Source organism: Helianthus annuus, chromosome 10 (assembly GCF_002127325.2).
Source record: "Helianthus annuus cultivar XRQ/B chromosome 10, HanXRQr2.0-SUNRISE, whole genome shotgun sequence".
NCBI classification, from domain to species: domain Eukaryota; kingdom Viridiplantae; phylum Streptophyta; class Magnoliopsida; order Asterales; family Asteraceae; genus Helianthus; species Helianthus annuus.
This window is the reverse complement of record NC_035442.2, coordinates 10,912,944-10,934,813: the sequence shown is the minus strand read 5'-3', so window position 1 is coordinate 10,934,813 and position 21,870 is coordinate 10,912,944. Positions and strand designations below refer to the sequence as shown.

Here is a 21,870-nt window from a genome sequence, read left to right as displayed (position 1 = left end):
TTAAATGTAGTTATTTTATGAACCTTATTTTTGTTTTTAACTTGTAATTTTAAAATTTCAAGTTAAATCATGAATGCTATGTTCATGTTTACAGAACTAAATCATTTTCACCCATGGGTCCAATTGTTTACACCCTATTTTTTACCATTTGCACACATTAATATTTCATATTTATGTTTTTCTTTTATAACTTCCGATATATAATGTTTTCTTTAAAAAAAAGTATGGTTTTGTGATGTATTTATTTTTATCTACGATTTGATATAAATTTTATAAAAAACGGAGCCGTTTCAAATATAACGTTTTATTAATCGTTATGAAATTATATATCCCTTTTTTTATAAAATTTATAAAAATTTATATCAAAACGTATATAAAAATAACCACATCGTAAAACCATATCTATACTATATTATAATAATGCATGAGAGAGTGACATTTTAATTTATAAATACACCTAAAAATGAGGGTAAATTAGTCTTTTAAACAATAGTTATATTTTAGCCCTTCATCTTATTACACTTAAATCCTTAAGTTTTAACATAATTATGGATAATTATTACACTTTTCTTTCTCCACAACAAACTGTTAGTTCTTTTACGTATTCTTGCCGTATCTTATAAACTATAATATTTTAAAAAAATCCAAAACTATCATGACGACCTACTCTGTCGACGTTTCGATAGTTGTCTTGGTCAGTATTGACGTGTGGATTAAAAGATACAAGTAGATGATGTCTTAGTGTAAAAGTGATTAAAGTTCAACGTACTTAGTTATTATCCCAAAATGTTTAATAGCTATAGAATATCAAGTGATTAAACCCTCATCTTTAACAAAGTTACAAATAACTAGTTATTAGTTACACTTTATCCTCTTATAAACTACCACCCATCCAATCTTTAAATTACACCATTTTTAAATTACACCGAATAAACCGAAGTGATTAACCGAAAACCGATTGGTTAATAAAATAGACTAACCGATGACTTTGGTTTCAGCTTAGGCTGAGGATAATAACCGAACCTACCGAACCATGCACAACACAATGAAATGGATTACCCGATTACTTCGCTTTTGATGTATATCTATCACAATAATGCTACAATAAATATTATATAAATAAGAAAACTACAAAAAAACGAGTATCGCAATGCGATGTGTCGCTCCCGCGCATCACGCAGGCATCTTACTAGTTTTAATAAAACATTGTATTCCGAAAGTTATAAATGAAAAAACACAAATATAAATTTATTAATGTCACATCACTTGGTGTAAATAACAAAATACTAGGAATAAATAGAATCACCCTTCACCCAATGGTTTAGAATCACCCATCACCCAATTGTATGAGTAAACTTTGTTTTTGTTGCTTCATGTGGTTTGGTCATTTTAATACTTCCTTCTCAATGGTTTAAAAATTGCCATTTACCTTCTTAGTCTTACCAACTTTTAGCATTTTGTTCCCCGCCCCTAACTCCGTTTAAATTGTCTGTTAAAAGTAAGAGTATTTGGGTAATTTTACTGCTATGGGTTTAATTTGGGTGGGGTTAACTATGTGGGTAAAAACATCCATATTCAAGTCCATTACAATGTTTTAAGGAAGAACAATATGATATAAAATTATGAAGCAAGTCTATATTTTCCCAATTTATCTATCTTTTCATTCTTTCTGTCCCATTATTATAGAATAATATATCATAAACGTTGTTACCAATAGCAAATCTAGGGTTCTTAACCATTCAGGAGGTGCCTAAAATGAGAGTACAAGAATATACGACGAAAATTAAGTGCTGTTTTGTTTGAAACGACTGTTTTGACGTTCGACCCGAATGAACAAAGTTAAAAGTCTTGATGACATAAACCACAACGAGTAATTTGAAACACAAAGTTTGTAACCATAGTAACAACCCATAACTTGTTAAAAGTCTTCATGACATAAACCACAACGAGTAATTTGAAATACGAAGTGCGTAACCATAATAACAACCCATAACTTAATAAAAAGTCTTCGAACACCCACACACCAAGATCCATGCCAAACTGCCACGCAAGATCATTAGCGTTTCTCCCTGAAATACACGGCAAACCTTAGGCAAAAAAATCACAATAAAGTAATTTCGCAGGACTAAAACGTCTAAAACAAGTCACCAAATGTTCCCACTTCCCAAGTCTCATTTAACAGGGGAGGGGGAAGGAAAATTTTCTCTCCTAATCTCTCCAATTTGGAAAGATGAATATATGGTCATATTTTTTTTCCCCTTTTCCCTCCCCTCCCCCTATCAAATGAAACTCAGAAACATGGTTTTTTCATATTTTTATCTCTTTTCCCTCCTCTCACTTGTTAAATGAGACTCGGGAACAGAGTGTAAAAAACTTGTATATTTTAATAATTTGTAAATAGAGCTGTTCAAAAAGCTGTGGCTCATGGCTTGCTCAAAATCGGCTAGGCTCATGGTTCGGTCGTTGGTTCGTATAAATTATTCCTGACTCAAAATCCCCAACTATTTCATGCAAATGCAACCCAACCCAACCCAACCAGAGGAGAAGGTAACTTACCATGCTATCTTCTTCACAAGCTTTTGGTATGGTGTTGGCAGGACCCCACCAGAAGAGCGTAACTCTGCAGGGGTGTAATCGGAGAATTGGTTGAGTCCCACCTTGGAAGAAGAATGGGGGGAGTTGTTGTGCTTTTCAACCCACCGGAAACATTCTCTAAAAAGCAAAAACCTCCGCTCCTTCTCTTCAAGGGTTTTGTAAACTTTGCCATATCTTATAGCCCATCCCTCGAAAGCAGCCTTCACCTCATCACAGTAGTCTGCGATGGAGGGAAGAAATTATTACAATGTTTAGACTAAACAAGAAGAATTGATTAGACAAGGACACCTACCTCTTGACTGATGATGATTAATACACAATAATCGACGTCGCAGGGGAGGAACTGATTTCTTCCATAGCAGGGCCATCCTCGCCGTACAAAGTTAACCCTAAATACTCTGCATAGAACCATGATTAGTAAAACCCAAGAGTAAATTGCCATTTTAGTACTTGAGATTTGAGATTTGTTCTAAATTGTCATTTTAGTTTAAATAGTTTATTCAGAGTTTTTCATTTTATTGCCATTTTGATCTAACACCCTAACTTAGTCAAAAAACTCAGTTAGTTTGGAAATAGCAGGTAAGCTCTCTGTGGTTTGTCATTTTGTTACTCGGATAGTCCCCTGACATCTACTCAGGGAACTATCTGAGTAACAAAATAACAAACCATAAAGAGCATACCTGCTATTTTCAAAAGGTGGGGACTAAACGTGAAAAAACGTGAAACCATAGGGACCATTCGAGCAATCAACTCTATTAAAAAAGGAAAAGAAAAAAATTAATGTTATAAAAACACACACATATTTATTTACAAAATAAATTGCCAAAATCGTCCATGAGGTTTGTGCATGTTTGTTATTTTCATTCAAAACAACTTTTTGTACCGTATAGTCCTTCATTTTTGGGGTTTTTGTCATTTTCATCAAAACGTCTAATTTGCTTTATTTTTTCTATCAAACATTTGGATGAAAATGACAACAAATCCCAAATCTCAGGGATGATTTTGGCAAAAAAAAAAGTCAAAAATTTGAATGAAAATGGCAAAAAATCCCAAAAGTGAAGAACTATATGGTACAAAAAAGTTGTTTTGGATGAAAATGACAAACATTCCCAAACCTCAGGGATGATTTTGACAATTTACTCTTATTTATATATAAATTACTAGGTTATCACCCGAGATTGCTTCCCGGGCTAAATAAAGTGACTTATACGATTATTAATTTTTGTTAATGCATAAAGTTGACAGTAAGGGTTTTAAATCAACTAAATTTGACTAATTAATTCTTTAATGGTATAGACCCAACTGGTATTCTTAATTACATGCACAGTAAGAAAACCCTTTCTGAGATGACTATTACATCGTTAAAATATTTTAAAGTGCCTAAAATAATAATTAAAAAATAAACTCTGATAAAACAGGAAAACACTTGTAACGGTATAGTATAAACCTACGAACAAACAATTACAAAAACCAAGGTTTTGAAACAACTAATTTGAAATCGAAAAGTCTACATCACAAGGTACCAAAAACCTCTTTGTAAACGACATTGGAAGTCTTATTTGTTGGTTTTGCATCGACGTCAAATATCAATATTTTTACACCATCTCTGGTCTTGACCCTTGATAAGGCAACATACTACTGACCATGAGTGAAGACAGGGTCTTTCAAATAAAGACCAACTTTCGATAACGATTGTCCTTGACTACTTACTGTTAATGGTCATGGCAAAACAAACTGATAAAGGAAATTGTCTTCGTTGGAATTCAAAAGGTATTTTTTTTTTGTCAGATGGGACCATATTTATCCTTGGAATGAAAACTCTTGTGCCGATACTACCGCCAGATATTACTTCAGCTTCTATTACTCGTTTCCCAAGAAAAGTAATTTGAAGCCTTGTACCGTTACATAACCCTTTCTATTGATCGATGTTTCGAAGAAGCATCACAGGAACACCAACTTTAAGAACTAATCTATGATTAGGCAACCCAGAAATCTTAAAAGCATTCAAATTTTCTAGTTGAATATAAACCTTCTTGAAAAGAATCAAGCACTTGTTCAGTTTAACATATACTATCCGAACTCAAATACTCTTTGGTTTCACCAGGAAATAAGATAGCAATCGATCGTTGATTTCATGAACTACCTCATTCTTTGGTGCTAAAGTTGCTCTCTCAGAAAAAATCTAGGAATCCTAAATTGTTGCATAATTGAAGGGTATACGAAGTCGATTAAGCTTTGTATAGGGTCAGAAGTATCGGTGATTAATAGATCATCTGGTAACTCTATAGTTGCTTGACCATCGTTATCATCTCCAACATTTCCTTCACCAATATCAAGCAACCATTTTGCAAAATTCCTGATAGACTCCATGTCAGAACTTTGAGCTCCAATAGTTAGGCGCATGTTTTTGGTCAACCTTAATAGTTTGCATTTTGAGCATATATAAGAATAGCTTAAAGATGCATTGACAATTTGTTGTCTAGTACCATTCGGAATTACTGGTAGGATTTGTCTAAAGTCACCACCGAATACAATAATTTTACCTCCAAAAGGAATATCTGAACGAATACTCTTACCGAATGATTTTTTTTTCATAGACCTATCTAAAGCTTCAAAGGCATGTTTGTGGACCATCGGTGTCGTCCCATATGATTAATTGTGTTTCCTTTAATAATTTGGCGATATCACTGTTTGGCTTAATATGGCACATTGAGTCCTCTGTGAGATTAATGGGGATATGGAACCACGAATGAGCCGTCCTTCCACGGGAAATTAATAAGGAAGCAATACCACTTGAAGCCACGTTTAAAACAATTTCACCTTTAGATCAAACTGCTGAAGCCAAAGTCTTCCATAAGAAGGTTTTCCCTGTTCCACCGTAACCATAGACAAAAAAGCCCTCCTTTACGTCCTACAACTGCATCCATTATCTCGTCAAAAACTGCTCGTTGTTCATCTGCAAGAGATTGATACAACTTATTAAACTCACTTTGTACTTCATCTATATCATGTGATGGCTCTTCATTTATTCACGTAAGGAATCGTCATCAGGGTAAGGCATGGTTCCAAATCTTTTTAATGATGATCCATTGGAGATTAAATATTTTTAATTTTCAACAATGTAAGGTTCTTAATCTGATATTCAGGAAGCACACGACCTAAGAAATCAACAAAATTAACATCAGTAATAAAAAAATGTAATTACGCTTTGTCAAGTAAAAAAGATAGACCATAACCTGAAATATTTGTTTCTTTTTTATATAAAGAATATCATCAGCCAAGTATATCCAAGTGTTCTCCCAAACGAATTCAGGACGTGAAAGTGTATTTGACAAAAGCATTGTGGCAAATAACGCTCGAAGATAGCCAACATGTCCTTCGAAACTTGCTTCTTTAATGGCCTCAACGTATTTATTGTCATCTGTCACACCCCAACCGATGGCGGAATCATCGGGGCGCGGCACTGAGCGAAACAGATTGTCCAGAAGTTTCCACAACAACTATTAATATAAATTCAGTTTAAAATGATACGTCCCATACCGTATCCCGAATAAATAACAAGTTATTACAGGTAACATCCAAACAATTAATTCTGTTCTGACAACTCAGATTTAAATTAAACATAAATATAAATTGTCTTGGTTTCTAGACTCTTTCCTAGCCTCGATTTCACAGCAGATAGAACAAGTAAGCATCCTAAACACCTGTCACATACGTTAAAATAAAGTCAATACATATAATGTAAAGGTGAGCATACAAGTTTGATAATAGCATATAGAGTTCGAATAGTTTACGCATAACCAGCACGTACACAGAGGGAAATGATGCATGTTAATTATCGACATGGACCTATCGATACCAACGACTGCGGGTTGACTGTCCGAGATAGTTCGCAATACATGATTACCACCGTAAACCATGCAAGTAATTGTCCTTAACAACTCCCGTGTGAACGGGTGCTGAGTCCAAACTATAGTACTACGTTGCTAAGGCAGGTAGACATCATTCCACGTTTAAACATAACAACAAGCATACATTATATCACGTAATACATGCAGTCGGTTAGCGTTCAAATAGTTTGAATAGTGTGTTCGATTGTGATTTTGATAAGTAATGTATGTAACACCCAAAAGTGCTAAAGCAAAAAGGGTTCGAGTATACTCACAGTGATTGATTATGGATTGAAGGGAGCGCTGAGAGTAGGGTTAGCCTGAATAGTTCGATAGCACAACAATGAGTAACGCGGAAATGCACACAAGTGTAAATGGATCGAATAGCCTGGTCGATCGAACAGCAGGTTCGATCGAACGGGCTGTTCGTTCGGCTTGGAAGTCCGTTTGAATAATCCCGTTCGATCGGCCGGTAGGCTCGATCGGCTGGACCATTCGAGTGGATTGTTTCTTCCTCTGATGTGTTTGTGTATGATGGTTTGAACTTTTGAAGTATTTGTTGTAGCATTTGAGAACACTGAAGTGTTCTTACCTTTCAGGTCGATCGATCGAACGGTCTGTTCGATCGGCCGGCTTAACCGATCGGTTAAGAACTTAGAATTGGTTCTCAACAGAATGTCACTCGATCGAACAGCCTGTTCGATCGGCTGGCATTCCATACTACGAACGAGTTGTAAAAACGATTAAGTGTTGAAGCATAGTATCTCATGATCCGAAGAGTAATGTTTACCAATCGAGTAGCGTATTCGATCGAACATCACTTCGTCAATAGCATACTTCATAAAATTTGAAAAGTGAACCATGTGCTAGCCGATCGGCTGGCCCGGCCGATCGGCTGGTATGTTCGATCGGCTGGGCTGTTCGTTCGAACAACCTAGCTGTTCGGCCAGCATTTCTGACCTGGTCGGCCTTTCGTCTAACACTTGGCTGTTTGATTATTTGTCATGATTTTAAGGTATTTCGACAACGAGTTAAACCATAGAACGTGGGTTCTTACTTGCCTCACCGGTTCGGACAGGAATCACCCAAGTCCGGCCGGTGAACTATTCGGAACGGTAGTTTGATGTTTAACCCGAAATCAGTGAACCTTATAGATAGTATCCGAATCTTGAACCTTTTAACCGTTAGTATGATTAGTTAGTTGGTTCGAGCTTCGTTTCTATCGGTCTTTAAGGTTTTGAGTGTAAAAGAGTTGAAAGAAAGTTGAAAATACTCCTTTCAATCCTTTTTACCATGAAAATGTTAAGATTCTTACAAATCTTAGTTCGTTTATATGGAAATCGGATAGATCTAAGCTATTCACGGTTGAATGAGGCCAAAGTATGATGTTCTTCAAGAACACCATGATGACATCACTCAAGAACACTTAGATCTTGATGATTTCACGGTTAGAAATCGAGTTTTGAAAGATAGAAAGGTGTAGAATCATGTAATGATCAAAAGCGTACAAGAATTAGAGTGAAAACTTACCTGAGTTGAGAGAAATCTGAGAAAAGGTGAAGAACAAGGCTGGTTCGGTCAGAGCTTTCCAAAAGTGGAAAGAGTGACAATGACAGGGCTATTTGTAGGCCTCCCAAAGGGGAAAGTGTTAACCGATCGGCCAGGATCTCCGATCGAATGGCCTGCTCGATCGGCCAGGAAAGTGTTAGCCGATCGGCTGGCCTGTTCGATCAGCAACCCTTTTCGAGTGTTTCGCGACGGTTTTCGATATTTCGATTTCGATAGGCGATGATACGAATACGACAGAGTTCCTAGTCAAATTACTTTCAGTCCCAACTACTATATCTAATATACAATCATCTATAAGTCACGTTTCGATGTCGGTTTCGATTGAGTTCGATTGCTTTTCGAGTTTTGATTCGAGTTTCGATTGATTTGATTGAATACCACACTATCATAAAGTAAACATGCACAAGTAACATATAAGGCACACACACATGTAAGTATTACCACACCAGTTCCGCATAGTTCGAGCCTCGAGTTCGATTGATTGATTCGATTAACTTGATCATTGATTGATTAACTTTATCGCATTGTTACTTCCTACTATTCACAGTCGTAAATCGGTCGCATTGATTAAATATTCGATCATTTCATTCAGACAACACTTACTCCACATAATGCAAATAAAACACAAAATCGACTAATTACAGTCAAGAAGTCAAAGTTGACTTGGACTTTGACTTTGACTTTGGCATTTGAAAACACGGGGTGTTACAGCCTCCCCTTGTTTAGGAAATTTCGTCCCGAAATTAGGCTCGAAGCTGCACATCACCGTGAGTCATTTTACCAATTTGATGCTTCAGATCTATTTAAACAACTGCGGGTACTTGGCCTTCATGTCGCTTTTGAGTTCCCAAGTGAACTCCGCGCCTCGCTTGCCTTCCCATCGGACTTTCACGATAGGGATGCGTGAGCGCCTGAGTTACTTGGTTTGGCGATCCATGTTTTCGACAGGCTTTTCCACGAAGTGTAAGGTTTCGTTGACCTGAAGATCGTCGAGTGGTACGATTAGATCATGATCAGCAAGGCATTTTCGGAGGTTAGACACATGGAAAGTCGGGTGGACGTTACTGAGTTCCTCCGGTAGTTCGAGTCTGTAGGCGACTTTTCCGATCCATTCCAGAATCTTAAAAGGTCCAACATATTGAGGCGCTAGTTTCCCTTTCTTGCCGAATCTGACTACACCCTTCCAAGGTGATACCTTTAGGAGTACGTAGTCGCCAACGTCAAACTCAAGGGGCTTGCGTCTTCTTCGGCATAACTTTTCTGTCTGTTCCGAGCTTTCACCAAGTTGTCTCGAATCTGGTGGATTTTGTCAGTCGTTTCTTGTAGAATCTCGGGACCGGTTAGTTGCGAATGACCGATCTCGTGCCACACAATAGGCGATCGACATCTCCTTCCATACAACGCTTCGAAGGGTGCCATTTGAATGCTGGCATGATAGCTGTTATTGTACGAGAATTCGACTAGTGGCAGGTGTTTGTTCCAACTACCACCAAAATCTATGACACACGCCCGGAGCATGTCTTCAAGAGTACGGATCGTTCTTTCAGTCTGTTCGTCAGTTTGTGGATGGAATGCAGTACTCAGATTAAGCGACGTACCAAGAGCCGCTTGAAAAGTTTCCCACAATCGAGAAGTAAATCGAGCATCACGGTCAGAGATGATGTCGCGAGGCGTACCATGATTACAAATAATCTCGTCGGTGTAGATTTGGGCTAGTCGTTCCACCTTGTAGTCTTCTCGTATCGGCAAAAAGTGGGCTGATTTTGTTAGACGATCAACTATAACCCAAATACGTCGTGACCTGATGGCGTGGGCGGGAGTTTCGTTATGAAATCCATAGCTATACTCTCCCACTTCCATATCGGTATCGGCGGTTGTTCGAGTAAGCCAGAAGGTCTTTGATGTCCAACCTTGACTCTTGCGCAAGTTAAGCAACTTCCAACGTAGAGAGCGATATCCCGTTTCATGCCCGGCCACCAGTACTTGTAACGAAGATCCTGGTACATTTTATCGGCACCGGGATGAATAGAATATCGGGATTTGTGGGCTTCATTCATGATAATCTTTCGCAAATTGGACCGTTTAGGGATCCAGATTCGGTCCGGATAGTAGAATATCCCATCTGATTTGCTTACTAACTGAGCTCCATCGTGGTAGATCCTTTCTCTCTTCAATGTACGCTCGTTAAAGCAAGCATGTTGAGCTTCGCGAATAAGGGCTTCGAGGTTATGCTGGTCTTGAACATTTCGGATACTGAGCACGTAACTCTTTCTGCTGAGCGTGTCGGCAACAACATTCGCCTTGCCTGGGTGATAACGAATCTCACAGTCGTAATCGTTGAGGAGTTCTACCCATCGGCGTTGACGCATATTAAGTTCCCTTTGATTAAAGATATGTTGTAAACTCCTGTGATTAGTGTAGAATGTACACTTGGTGCCATACAGGTAGTGTCGCCAAATCTTTAATGCAAAGACAACCGCGCCTAGCTCGAGGTCATGGGTTGTATAGTTCTTCTCGTGGATCTTGAGCTGTCGAGAGGCGTATGCTATAACCTTGTCTCGCTGCATGAGAACACAACCAAGACCAAGGTTGGAAGCATCACAGTAGACAATGAAATCGTTGCTTCCGTCGGGCAGCGTAAGAATCGGAGCGTTGCACAACATATGCTTAAGAGTTCGAAAGGCAGATTCTTGTGCGGTTCCCCACACAAAAGGCTTGTCTTTATGAGTAAGAGCGGTAAGCGGCACAGCGATTTTGGAGAACCCTAAATCGTCGATAATAGCCCGCTAGTCCGAGAAAAGAACGAATTTCAGACGGGTTCTGATGTGTGTAAAATGCAACATATAAATTACATCAAATGAGGCATAAAACTAACCCTTTTTAAGTACTAATGTTGGAAAAAGTGTGCTTTTGTCTTCCTTTTGTATTTTCAGGGTTAAAAGAGCTTAAACGAACAAAAGAAGCAAAAATGCAGCCAGATCCAACATAAATACAAAGAAAAGGAAGAAATGTGGCATGCCTGACCCCTCGACAGCATCTTCCCAAAGCAAAAACAAGAAAAAAGCTGAGCATGGGGCTGTGCCCAGCTCAACACGGGGCGTGTCCAGCTCAACACGGGGCCGTGCTCAGCGAGCACGAGGCAGTATCCAGGATGGTCAGCCCTGGCAGAAAAGACAAAGTGATAGAAGCTTCTACTGCCCACCACGGGGCCGTGCCCAGCGGACACGGGGGCGTGGTCAGAGTGCTGCAGGTGCATTTATTGTAATTGCGAATTACAATTAATGAAGAGAGAGAGTGTCAGACGGGCACGGGGCCGTGTCCAGCGGACACGAGGCCGTGCCCAGGCTTCTGTACAGCCTATAAATAGGAGTGCTTGGAGCCATTTCAACTCATCCCTTGGCACACCACCTCTCTCACACTTCATCCACCACCCACCACCACCATAACACCATCATCCACCACCATCATCCATTGTCCATCATAGAGTGTGTGAGTCGTCTCGGGATCCAAGATTGATCGTAAGAGTTCTTGACAATCAAGGCCATGTTTGCCTAAGTCTCTTACATCACTTGGTGAAGACAAATGTTTAGTATAATACTTTTTATTTTTAATCTTTTGCACTTTTTATTTGGTTTTGTATTAATGACTTTAATAACTAGTTGCTTATGTTGAAGGTGATATTTCCTTATCGTTTGTCCATGGTGTCTTGGCATTATTTTACTGTCTATATAAAATAAAAGATTTTCACCATTCATATCTCCACGGTCTATATGGAGGTATGTTGGCTACCTGGTCGGGGGTTAAGGGAACGGTTTGGTAAGGGTCTTGCCCTTGTTCAGCGTTTAGAGGTCCTGCAAGGGACCTGGGTCAAATTTAGTAGGATCTCCTTCAATGCCCATAGGTATTGGATGGCGGGGATCCAAACTCTTTGACCCCCTCATAAGTTAACTACTATTAATACTATAACCCGGCTATTTAGGACTGTATCCCTGCTGACTCAGACTACTTAGTCGAGGGTATCGTCACCGCCAAAAGCGGGGCCTACCATAATTTGCATTAATAACTTAATTCATTATCTTCCAATAATCCAACCCTTTAGGATTGTATCATTGCTGACTCAAACTACTGGGTTGAGGGTAACGTCGCCTTCAAAAGAGGGGCCTACTACAATAACTAAGATAATCTCTTAAACAAGTGCAAAAGTGCGAAAATAATCAAAGGTTATACTAACACACGAGTCGGATCCAAGTGATTCATCTTGTCTATCTGTTTTTATTTTATTTTTATTTTTCAGCATTTAGTTAGTTTTTATTTTCTTAGTTTAAAAACCTTTTCTAATTTTTTTTATATTGATTAGACGTTGAGGATAAACTGGTACTAAAAGCTCTTGTGTCCTTGGACGACCTCGGTATCTTACCAACACTATACTACGTCCACGATGGGTGCACTTGCCCATATGTGTGTTTAGTGTTAGTACATATCGTGTTTTATAAATTTAAAACTTGGCTAAAAGTGTAAAAAGGGCTTAAAATATACATCAAAAATATATTACACTACACGCATATCAAGTTTTTGGTGCCGTTGCCGGGGACACAAGGATTTTAAGAAAGCTTAAAATCAACGGCCTAATCAGTTTTTCAAAACCTTTTTAAAACGCGAGCAATTTTTTCTGCATTTTAGATTAGTTTGCATTTACAGTAGCTTGAACACGGGGCCGTGCTCACTGAGCACGCCCCCGTGCTGCATATTTTTAGTTAGATACCCAGATACAGAGTCTGAACACGGGGCCGTGCTCATTGAACACGCCCCCGTGCTCAACGTGACCAGTAACTTTAATTAAAACGCCCAGATACAGATCCTGAACACGGGGCCGTGTCCAGCCTTCTGTTTCCGTCTTTGTTTTTGTTTTCTGGTCCCGAGACTCAGTTGTGGTCTGCTGAGTGATTCTTATGGATCAATACCCAGGAGGTTACAACTACACCTATGCGGAGGATGATTATATGAGAGACTATTGCACTAATTGTGGAATCCCGCACTCGGTACAATATTGTAACTTGTTTCAACCATCCACTTCATACAACTATTATGAGGAGCCCAGGTACGAGCCATCAATTTCATACACATCCTATGAAGACCAAAGGTATGAACCTTCTCCCTCATACTCATATTTTGATGAACCAAGGTATGAACCTTCATACTCATACTTTGAAGACTCAAGATATGAGCCACAACCTTCATACACTTATTATGAGGAACCATGGCGTGAACAACCCACCTCATATGAGTACTATGAAGAACAAAGTTACGACCCTTATCCATCATATACTTACAATGAAGAACAATGGTGTGAACCATCTACTTCATATGGGTACTATGAGGAACCAAGGATCGAACAACCGGATTCAAGCTTTGAGGATCCCAATTCTTTCTCTCTCACCGAAGTGACCAATAGGATATTAGAACACATTAAAACTATGGAACGTTGCATAAAAGAATCTCGCGCAAGGGAAGAGGAGTCCCGCGCAAGAGAAGAATTAAATTTTAATAATAACGTAGAGATAGTTGAAAATGTAAAAATGGAAGAACAAGAAAGTGAAAAACTAACACATGAGTTAAGCAACGAAAAAGGTGAGGCCGATAATGTTAAATTTCAAGAAGAGTCTAATTTCGAAGAAATTAATCTCTTGTCACCTTCTTTCGAAAATCATTGTTTAGTAACCCCTCATGCCAAGTTTTTAAAAGAGTTAAACACTAGTGCTAAAATTGAAGAAATGGTAAGTGTTGAGTTAACTAATGATCAAACCTCGCTAATAAAAGAAGATCCTTTTGAAATTAACATTACACCGGTTCCATGTTTCTTTCAAAATTCATTTATTAGTAATATCACCATTGATAAAGATCTTTGTGTTAACATAATGCCTAACTACATTTTTGAAAAGTTAAGTATTAGTGATTTCGCTCCACTTCAAATACCCATTTTTCTATCCGATCGGAAAATAATAAAATCAATCGGTGTAGTTGAGGATGTCTTGGTTCAAGCAAATCAAATGGTTATTCCAACCGACTTTGTCATCCTCGATGACGCTCCTCTAGTCTTGGGAAAACCTTTTGTAAAAACTCATGAAGTTTTGAAAAACCGGAAATTTAACAATCTACCTCTTCAATTAGGGGCATTCAAAAGGAGCATAGATCTTGAGCGCTCAATGAAATATCCTTTTGGCAATAATGACCCCCTAATTGAAGATGAGCCAGAACCACCTGATAAGGAGGGTCTAGCCAAGGACCCTTATAAACGTGGCGCACCACGGAGGCATTCCGCGGAACTATCCTTAGTTTTATATTAGTTTAACTTTTATGCTTTCTAGTTTAGTTTTAATTTGCAGGAATAAAACACACTCGGGATGGTGAAGGATACTAAGGGAAGCTTGAACCAACACCCCATGCACAAAAACAGAGGCTCTCGATAATTTTTCTTCATTACTGCAAGTTCAGCACGGGGCCGTGCTCACCCAACACGCCCCGTGCCCAAGGTTCTGCAGAAAATGCCCAGTTCAGGTAACTGGACACGGGGCCGTGCTCACTGAACACGCCCCCGTGCCCAGCCTTTTGTTTACTTTTGGTACTGGCAGTCTGGACATGGGGCCGTGCTCAGCCAACACCACCCCGTGTTCAGCTACCCAGTAACATAAAATCTTGTTTTTAACCCACTTTTACACATTTTAATCAACCGAAAAAACTTATTTTTGGGACACATTAAGGACAATGTGTAATTTAAGTGTGGGGGGATACTAAAAGCTTGAATTTTGCAAGTCCTATTAACAAGCCTTACACAAAACTCTATTGGAACCGCTAATCACCCCAAATTTTTTCAAAAACTTTTCTTTTTTTTTACTTGTCTTGGTTTAATTTGGGAATAACAAGTTCTAAAAAGGTTATATTTTTACAAATTTACAACCGATAGCGTCGTGATAAAAAAAAACCAACATAAGAAAATTATGAAACGGCATGACAAGCTTAGTTAAAATTTGATTATGTATACTTGATCACATAAAAACCCATTCCCACAAAAGTGAGTTTTGAGCCTTTATTGAGCATACAAATACATATCTTTAAACTAAATGCTCATTTTTCGTTTCTTGTGTGAATAGCCGCTTGGTTTCTTACGACTCTAGAACTTGCCATGACGATACATTCCCAGTCCTTACCAACTTAAACCCGAGTAGGTAAATGATGGAGGCATTAGGACTAACCCCTTTTTATTTCTACACCATTATTTTTCTTTTTTTTAACCACCTACCCAAAATCCCCCTAGTTAACCCCTTTGAGCCTAAACCTTTTCATTTCTTAACCCAAAACAAACACCCTTTTTCCCACCAAAACCCCCTTTTCATTTTAAACCCTTTATTTTAGTAACAAAGCGCGGTTTTTCTTATGACTTCCTTACAAAAAAAAAAAAGAGAGAGAGAAAAATGATGATAATAATGAAGCCAAAAGAAATAAACAAACAAGGTTATCAAAAAGAACTTTGTTTGAAAAAAAAAATTTGCTTCATTAAAATAAAAAGTCAAAAAAAAAAGGTCTTACGAAAACCGATGCTTTTTACGCTTTTCGCCCTTTTACTAACCACTAACCCAACCACCCACCTTTAGCCCAAGCCTAACCCTTCACCCAAAAAGTCCTCTTGATATTTACAAAGGTATAAAGTTAAAAAGGAGGAGGATTGATTGCTTGGCAAGCTTATGGTAGGAATAAGTTCCATGCCGCTCTCGAGTGATTCACTAAAAATACACCTTCGGCCGAGTGTTGAGTGATCCCCCGTGAGGTATGTGAACTTGTATATAAATGAAATTTTAAAAAGGCATGCTATGCCCTAATAAGTAATTTATCCTATGAAACGTTCTAAATAAATCATAACGAATAGGATTGTAAATAGTATAAAAATAAAACCCAATAAAGATCTTGGATTCCTGACACTCAAGACAAGCCCAAAACCTTCTCTTATACCCATTCCATTTGGGAGTGTAAGCCACATATTAAAGAGTTTTGCTTGAGGACAAGCAAAGATTCAAGTGTGGGGGTATTTGATGTGTGTAAAATGCAACATATAAATTACATCAAATGAGGCATAAAACTAACCCTTTTTAAGTACTAATGTTGGAAAAAGTGTGCTTTTGTCTTCCTTTTGTATTTTCAGGGTTAAAAGAGCTTAAACGAATAAAAGAAGCAAAAATGCAGCCAAATCCAACATAAATACAAAGAAAAGGAAGAAATGTGGCATGCCTGACCCCTCGACAGCATCTTCCCAAAGCAAAAACAAGAAGAAAGCTAAGCATGGGGCTGTGCCCAGCTGAGCATGGGGCTGTGCCCAGCTCAACACGGGGCGTGTCCAGCTCAACACGGGGCCGTGCTCAGCAAGCACGGGGCAGTGTCCAGGATGGTCAGCCCTGGCAGAAAAGACAAAGTGATAGAAGCTTCTACTGCTCACCACGGGGCCGTGCCCAGCGGAGACGGGGGCGTGGTCAGAGTGCTGCAGGTGCATTTATTGTAATTGCGAATTACAATTAATGAAGAGAGAGAGTGTCAGACGGGCACGGGGCCGTGTCCAGCGGACACAGGGCCGTGCCAGGCTTCTGTACAGCCTATAAATAAGAGTGCTTGGAGCCATTTCAACTCATCCCTTGGCACACCACCTCTCTCACACTTCATCCACCACCCACCACCACCATAACACCATCATCCACCACCATCATCCATTGTCCATCATAGAGTGTGTGAGTCGTCTCAGGATCCAAGATTGATCGTAAGAGTTCTTGACAATCAAGGCCATGTTTGCCTAAGTCTCTTACATCACTTGGTGAAGACAAATGTTTAGTATAATACTTTTTATTTTTAATCTTTTGCACTTTTTATTTGGTTTTGTATTAATGACTTTAATAACTAGTTGCTTATGTTGAAGGTGATCTTTCCTTATCGTTTGTCCGTGGTGTCTTGGCATTATTTTACTGTCTATATAAAATAAAAGATTTTCACCATTCATATCTCCACGGTCTATATGGAGGTATGTTGGCTACCTGGTCGGGGGTTAAGGTAACGGTTTGGTAAGGGTCTTGCCCTTGTTCAGCGTTTAGAGGTCCTGCAAGGGACCTGGGTCAAATTTAGTAGGATCTCCTTCAATGCCCATAGGTATTGGATGGCGGGGATCCAAACTCTTTGACCCCCTCATAAGTTAACTACTATTAATACTATAACCCGGCTATTTAGGACTGTATCCCTGCTGACTCAGACTACTTAGTCGAGGGTATCGTCACCGCCAAAAGCGGGGCCTACCATAATTTGCATTAATAACTTAATTCATTATCTTCCAATAATCCAACCCTTTAGGATTGTATCATTGCTGACTCAAACTACTGGGTTGAGGGTAACGTCGCCTTCAAAAGAGGGGCCTACTACAATAACTAAGATAATCTCTTAAACAAGTGCAAAAGTGCGAAAATAATCAAAGGTTATACTAACACACGAGTCGGATCCAAGTGATTCATCTTGTCTATCTGTTTTTATTTTATTTTTATTTTTCAGCATTTAGTTAGTTTTTATTTTCTTAGTTTAAAAACCTTTTCTAATTTTTTTTATCTTGATTAGACGTTGAGGATAAACTGGTACTAAAAGCTCTTGTGTCCTTGGACGACCTCGGTATCTTACCAACACTATACTACGTCCACGATGGGTGCACTTGCCCATATGTGTGTTTAGTGTTAGTACATATCGTGTTTTATAAATTTAAAACTTGGCTAAAAGTGTAAAAAGGGCTTAAAATATACATCAAAAATATATTACACTACACGCACATCAGGTTCTTAGGCGTAATCCAACTTTTGACGACTTCAATCTTCGCGGGATCGACGTGTATTCCCTGACTATTCACGATGTGACCCAGAAACTGAACCTCCTCTAACCAGAATTCACACTTGGAGAACTTGGCATAGAGTTGGTTGCCCTGAAGTAACTCGAGAACCAAACATAGATGCTGCGCGTGTTCGGCTTTCGATTTGGAATAGATCAAGACATCGTCAATGAACACGATGACGAAACGGTCTAAGAAGGGCTTACACACGCGATTCATCAGATCCATAAAGACCGCGGGTGCGTTAGTCAAACCAAAAGGCATAACAACGAATTCATAGTGGCCATATCGGGTTCGGAAAGCGGTTTTGGGGATGTCTTCCTCTTGAATCCGCAATTGATGATAGCCTGAATGTAGATCGATCTTCGAGAAACACTTGGCACCTTGCAACTGATCAAATAAGTCATCGATTCGGGGCAAAGGGTATCGGTTCTTAATGGTTAGATTATTCAACTCCCTGTAATCGATGCACATCCGGAACGACCCGTCCTTCTTTTTGACGAAAAGGACTGGCGCGCCCCAAGGAGAGGTGCTTGGGCGAATAAAGCCTCTTTCGAGTAATTCCTGGAGTTGGTTCGAGAGTTCCCGCATTTCGGACGGAGCGAGTCGATAAGGAGCTTTGGCAACGGGGTTAGCTCCAGGAATGAGGTCAATACGAAAGTCGATATCACGACTTGGCTGTAGTCCGGGGAGATCATCAGGGAACACCTGAGGAAACTCACGGACCACTGGAACATCTTTGACTTCAACTTTCTTTTTCTTTTCCTTCTCCGCTACTACAATGTTGGCCAAGAAGGCTCGGTATTCCTTGCGGAGATACTTGCTGGCTTGAACGCATGACATGAGCTTGAGACCTTTCGACGCTGTTTCACCGTATACACATAGAAGGTCACCATTTGCAAGCGAGAATCGAATCATCTTTTCAAAGCACACAACTTCAACATGGTTTTCGCGAAGAAAGTCCATGCCTACTATGACGTCGAAACTTCCGAGTTGCATCGGAATAAGGTCGATTGGAAAGATGTGATTGTTGAGCTCGAGAGTACAATCGCGAAGAACAGAGTTAACTGCGACAGTTCTTCCAGTAGCGACTTCGACTTCGGATGACGAGGACAGATAAGAGCGCTTACGACTAAGGAGCTTCTCAAATTCAAACGACACAAAGCAGTTATCGGCTCCAGTATCAAACAAACATGATGCATAAATACCATTCACAAGGAACGTACCATTAACCACGTTGTTATCCGCCTGAGCCTGACGGGCATTGATGTTGAAGGTTCGAGCATGGGCTGCTTGCTGCTATTGCTGAGGCTGCTGTTGTTGCTGCTGGGGCTGCTGGGGTTCTTGCTTAACCACCCTGTTCGGGCATCTGTTTGCAAAGTGGTTAGGATCACCACATGCAAAGCAGACTCGAGCATTGACTGCAGGTGCTTGAGCTGCTTGTTGGCCTTGAGGGGCGGGGAGTAGAGCTTGATTGACAGTAGCTTGAACCGGGGCTTGACGGGGACCATAGCGACAGTTCGCAGTGAAATGACCGTAAAGGTTGCAGTGAGCGCAAAAACGACAGGCTAGACCCACTGGATGATGATACGAGCATGTCGGGCAGAGTGGGTGAGGGCCTGTGTATGCACGCTTCGCTGGCGGTGCATTGATCACTGGAGCTGAGCGGTGGTGCTGTTGCTGCTGAGCTGGTACAGCTTGTAGAGGAGTAGCAGTTGTTGCGGCAGCACAGCTCTTGTTGCTGGAGCTGTTGTTGTTCTTCTTCTTCTTCCTTCTTGAAGACTTGGAGGATTGAGCAGATGAGTCGGTGGGTGCTGCGGTGGCTTGGTGCAGAGACTTGGTATTCTTATCCCAAAAACCAGACTTTACTCGCTTGTCATTGATCTCAGCGGCGAGTAGGTAAGTCTCTTCAATCGTTGCTGGCTTGGCGGCATGAACAAAGTCGGCTACACAGTCGGGCAGGGCTCGAATGTACTTCTTGGTGGTTTGATCTGGGGTCTTGACCTGATCGGGACAGATGATGCTAAGCTGTTTAAAGCGAGTAGTCAGGGCAGCGTTGTCTCCATCCTTCTGCTTAATGCTCCAAAACTCGTCCTCCAGCTTTTGGCATTCATGGGGAGGGCAGAATTCGTCCATCATAATAGCTTTCAGCTCTTTCCATGTCAGCTCGTAAGCTGCATCATTTCCGCGCTTATTTCGTTCGGCCGTTCACCAGTCTAGAGCACGGGACTGGAAGACGCCAGTAGCATTGAGTGTGCGGAGATTCTCAGGACAGCCGCTTTGGCGCAGAGTGACTTCGATGGAATCAAACCATTGAAACATAGCGGTAGGGCCATCTTCTCCGGTGAATTCCTTTGGTCCGCATGCCTTGAACTGTTTGAAGCTGAAAACAGTCTTGGCGGCATCTTTGGGAGCTTCAGTTCTCGACTCCTCAGATGATTTGCTGACGTTTTCGTAAACATCGCTCACAGCTTTTGCTACTTGTTTGGCGATGATAGCAGCAAGACGTCTGTCTCTCTTTTCTTGACGAGTAAGTGGTGTTCGGTGTCCGGATGACGACATGGTCTGCAACAGACATCGTCGTAGGTCTCAGACACATCAGAATCGAATCTCACCTCACACGTCTACTACTTACTAAAGCTCAGGTACACGTCGAAACACGTATCACATAAACACATATGCACATAACCACATATTCACGTAAACACAGAGACACATAAGCAATCAGGACATAGAAACACATAAACACAGAAGCACATAAAGCACGTAGGCATTTAATCACAGATGCAGTCAGAATACAGAAACCTATCATTCAAGCTCGCGAGTCGTTCGGATATAGTGATCGCGTATAGTATATCGAATAGTACCACACATTCGTATAGCTTATCGAGTATAGTGTGGCGTATATCATAACATATTATCGTCTAGAATTGCAACAATTGGAGATCGAATTGAGACAAAGTGGCAATGCGAGTCGTGTGTGTCGATCGAAATGATAGCAAGATCGAATCACTTCCAAAAGTATAAACACAATAACAGATAAAGCACACAGAAACACATACAATCGACGAGTCGATAACACCAAAAATCGGAAGTTGGATCGTCTGCGGCTACTAGACATCGACTACCCAAAGCGATTCGACTATTCACATTAGACTTGTCGTCACTTTCGACTTTAAGGGTCGTGTTTCTGCCTCGGTTCTCGGGCATTCCACACGTGTCCTCTAAGTCATACTGGTGAGTTCAGGTCGTTGGAGTCCGTCGAAGCCTTGGTGAGATGGAAACATGTCCGGAATAGATTGCCAAGGTTAGGGTTTCACCCCTGGCTTAGCAATTTCTTCCTTGCTTTTAGGTTACTAGGGGAAATTATTCATCAAAATATGGATTTCACTCCTGTTTTGGCATAACTCCCTTCGTATGTTAGTGAAAACATCAGGATAAGCATGAGGAGATGGATAAAATCATCATTAGTCAGGCAATTTAGTCGAGAGTTTGCGGTTTTCACACCTATTCCTGACCAAATTGCTTAACTTTTATTGAAAATTCGAGTGCAGTGATAGCGAAGAATTGCAGAATAAGCACATAAACTTGGTCTGTTGGTTCCTAACTATAATCTAGGTCTCTATGACAGCGACCCAGACTAGGTCGTGTCTCACCTAATTCCCTATAGTTATGGCTCTGATACCAATCTGTCACACCCCAACCGATGGGGGGCGCGGCACTGAGCGAAACAGATTGTCCAGAAGTTTCCACAACAACTATTAATATAAATTCAGTTTAAAATGATATGTCCCATACCGTATCCCGAATAAATAACAAGTTATTACAGGTAACATCCAAACAATTAATTCTGTTTCGACAACTCGGATTTAAATTAAACATAAATATAAATTGTCTTGGTTTCTAGACTCTTTC

General features: G+C 40.1%; 2 protein-coding genes across 2 annotated transcripts; both read right to left on the bottom strand.

The window, feature by feature from the left end:
* Positions 1-1,874: 1,874 nt before the first annotated feature.
* LOC110880718 (actinidain-like) lies at positions 1,875-2,988 on the bottom strand. The gene is made up of 3 exons (XM_022129186.2): positions 2,888-2,988; positions 2,557-2,815; positions 1,875-2,069 (listed from the first exon to the last, which is right to left on the bottom strand). The coding sequence occupies exons 1-3, from the start codon at positions 2,961-2,963 to the stop codon at positions 2,057-2,059; spliced, it is 348 nt and encodes a 115-aa protein (XP_021984878.1). The 5' UTR covers positions 2,964-2,988; the 3' UTR covers positions 1,875-2,056.
* Positions 2,989-4,752: 1,764 nt separating this feature from the next.
* LOC110880546 lies at positions 4,753-5,229 on the bottom strand. Its single transcript, XM_022129054.1, has one exon. The coding sequence runs from the start codon at positions 5,227-5,229 to the stop codon at positions 4,753-4,755; it is 477 nt and encodes a 158-aa protein (XP_021984746.1).
* Between the last annotated feature and the right edge of the window lie 16,641 nt (positions 5,230-21,870).

Bases quoted from the DNA above. Each gene is read 5' to 3' on its own strand.
- LOC110880718 (XM_022129186.2), bottom strand. From the start codon at position 2,963: ATGGCCCTGCTATGGAAGAAATCAGTTCCTCCCCTGCGACGTCGATTA. The intron at 2,816-2,887 runs GTAGGTGTCCTT...CCTCCATCGCAG, and splicing joins TAATCATCATCAGTCAAGAG to ACTACTGTGATGAGGTGAAG.
- LOC110880546 (XM_022129054.1), bottom strand. From the start codon at position 5,229: ATGGTCCACAAACATGCCTTTGAAGCTTTAGATAGGTCTATGAAAAAA.